This window comes from Branchiostoma belcheri, unplaced genomic scaffold (assembly GCF_001625305.1).
Source record: "Branchiostoma belcheri isolate BF01 breed outbred unplaced genomic scaffold, Haploidv18h27 scaffold5, whole genome shotgun sequence".
NCBI classification, from domain to species: domain Eukaryota; kingdom Metazoa; phylum Chordata; class Leptocardii; order Amphioxiformes; family Branchiostomatidae; genus Branchiostoma; species Branchiostoma belcheri.
The window spans coordinates 7,310,440-7,313,145 of record NW_017804131.1 but is presented as its reverse complement, the minus strand read 5'-3'; the positions used below and the strand labels follow the sequence as shown (position 1 = coordinate 7,313,145).

General features: G+C 45.4%; 1 protein-coding gene across 1 annotated transcript in view; it reads right to left on the bottom strand.

Annotated features, from left to right (window-relative positions):
• Window positions 1-2,706, bottom strand: part of LOC109479728 (sushi, von Willebrand factor type A, EGF and pentraxin domain-containing protein 1-like) — a 27,197-nt gene that overhangs the window by 11,601 nt on the left and 12,890 nt on the right. Inside the window, exons 15-17 of the mRNA XM_019781717.1 lie at window positions 2,128-2,355; window positions 1,384-1,451; window positions 130-277 (exon numbers count right to left, since the gene is read on the bottom strand). Of these exons, the coding sequence (XP_019637276.1) occupies window positions 130-277; window positions 1,384-1,451; window positions 2,128-2,355 (444 nt within the window). The remainder of the gene's footprint in view (window positions 1-129; window positions 278-1,383; window positions 1,452-2,127; window positions 2,356-2,706) is intronic.

Here is a 2,706-nt window from a genome sequence, read left to right as displayed (position 1 = left end):
GCTCGCGTAGACGACTAGATGTCTTCTCCCCTAAATCAGAAACNTAAAGCTTAGGCAAGCTTTAACTGACTAAATGGTTCGCTCATCACGACCAGATGATGATGATGATGATAGAGAATATTGCGTCACAAATACCTTCGACACAAGTCCAGTTCTTGGTGCTCCAGTCTACGATGACGTTACCAGGAGAGCCGACGTTGGTGCAGGTGGTGACTGCCTCCCCCCTCAGCCGGTAGTTTGTTCCACACGTCACGGTGCACTGCTTCCCAAACCTCACCTGCATAAAAAAACATTCAAAGTACTATACGACAGAGAACTATATTTAGACATTCCAAATTTTGAATACCGCCGGGCCATGTGTAAACTCCGTATTTAGCGACCACCCTCTACACATAGAATCTGGCAGGCATATATTATATGATAACGAACGTAAATCACTGTTCACTTCAATTAAGCTCGACAAAAAGGTAAAACATTATCAAAGGAAGACATTTTTAATATATCATGTACAAATATAGACGTCATCAATGAAGTATGTAATTATATTTCAAAATGTTTCAAAAAGAGAGAAGAAGCCATTAGAACTTAGATCTATACCACTTTGTATATATATTTCTTTTTTGGCATTGTATACCTTAGACCTGATGTTAGCCTTTCTTTATTACTATTGTTGTACATGTAGTACTCTCTAGTGCATTGTACTTTGTACATTCGTGCATTTATCCCCCCGGGGAATGAACATGCAATAAAGTTTCGTGTAAAAAAATACGGGCTGGGTCGTGTGGCGTAACGGCACAGTGCTTGACTCGGAACCAAGAGATAATCGTGGACTATCCAGGACCGTACGTGCCTGTGCATGGTTCTGGATAACGGGCCCGGGTCTGGATACATCAAGAGTCGTGGGGCGTTATGACAGAACGTTCGGAACCAAGAGGTACCGGGTTCGAGTCCTGGCATGCCACCGATCTTGTGCCCTAGGGAAAGGCACGACTTTCCTCACTTAACTAAAGTGAAATAAATGAGTATTATCCTGTCCTGTATTTGTCGTTGGCGGCGACATTAAATAAGTTGACATAACTTGAGTGTGCCGTCACCATGTCTTGTCATGAAACTCTACGACAACTTACCTTCCGGGTCTTGAACCTATACTGGACCTTGCATAGCTTGACCAAGCAACGTTGTGTATATCTTGTTTGAATAATTTTATGTGTCTTTTGTATATACGTTATTTTATATGTATTGTTTTCCAACATTGATGTGAAAAATCTGACAAATTGTACCAGGTCCTAATTCAGGGGGATGCGGTTCTGCTCCCCCTGATGTTGTACATTTGTGAAAGAATGAGCAATTAAAATATCAAATGTTGGCATAAAACAACCTCACCTGGCTCCGGCAGCTGAGTGGGTACACCTGGGCGTGGTCTGGCAGCGTCAGCACGGGACATTCCCTCGCTTCAAAGACAAAATAGTGTCAGACGTAACTACAATTATGTCACAGTAAGCGATATTTCCAAAGAATGTACGTTTTTGGTTATCATTCACTCTCTATCTCACTCACTTTACCCTATCTGTCGACTCTCTCTGTATAGCTCTCCCTCTCTGCCTCTCTGCCTCTGCAGTCTTGCTTTATATATGTGTATCCACCCTCTCTCACACACACACACCACACACGCGCGCACACACACACACACTATGTGTGCCTGTTGCTTGTCTTATATTGTATTGTATATACAAGCAACAAACAGACACGTTAAACACACAGGTGAAAACGTACTGCTACGCGAAAAAAATAGGCCGTGAGGCAATGTTGCTGATGCATTATTTTTCTGCCCAGAATTGGAGGGGTACCGTATATAAAGAGTTGTATTGTTCAATAATCTCTCCTGTGATGGACAGTACATAGTCACTACCCGACTCACTACGCTGGCTATATATAGGAGAATATTTGCCAGGGGAGTTTGGCCACCTTGGGGTTTGATTGGCCGCAAAGAAAAAGAGGGAAAGAAACAACCGTCCGCAGCCGGACTCTCCTGGCCCATTTTGCTATCCTTTTTGCCGAATTCTACGATCCGTATTCCCGTAGAAAGGCCTGGTGGAGGCCAGACAGTACAAATCGCGTTGTACTTACCTGAGCATTCTATCCGTTTATCCGTCCAGGACCCGGTGGTCATACACTCCCTGACGATGTCCCCCTCCACCACCTGTCGGTCGGTCGGATCCACTGGATCGTACCCGTCCGTGCAGGTGTACCGGCACCTGGTCCCCCTCACCACGTCCCGGGTAGTACAGGCAGTGTCGCTGCCCACAGCAGTCACCCTACCGTGTGTAGGATGGTATAACCCGGTACAGTTGATGGCTGAAAGGAAGAATGTAGAAAGAGAGCGTCAAACTTGGACGTAAGTTAAGTGTTAGGGTGACTGCGTGAGTGATACGTGGTTGTGTGTGTGTGTGTGTGTGTGTGTGTGTGTGTGTGTGTGTGTGTGTGTGTGTGTGTGCGTGTGTGCGTGTGCGTGTGTGTGTGTGTGTGTGTTTGTGTGTATGTGTGCGTGTGTGTGTGTGTGTGTGTGTTTGTGTGTGTGTGTATGTGTGTGTGTGTTTGTGTGTGTGTGTGTGTGTGTGTGTGTGTGTGTGTGTGTGTGTGTGTGTGTGTGTGTGTGTGTGTGTGTGTGTGTGTGTGTGTGTGTGTGTGTGTGTGTGTGTGTGTGTG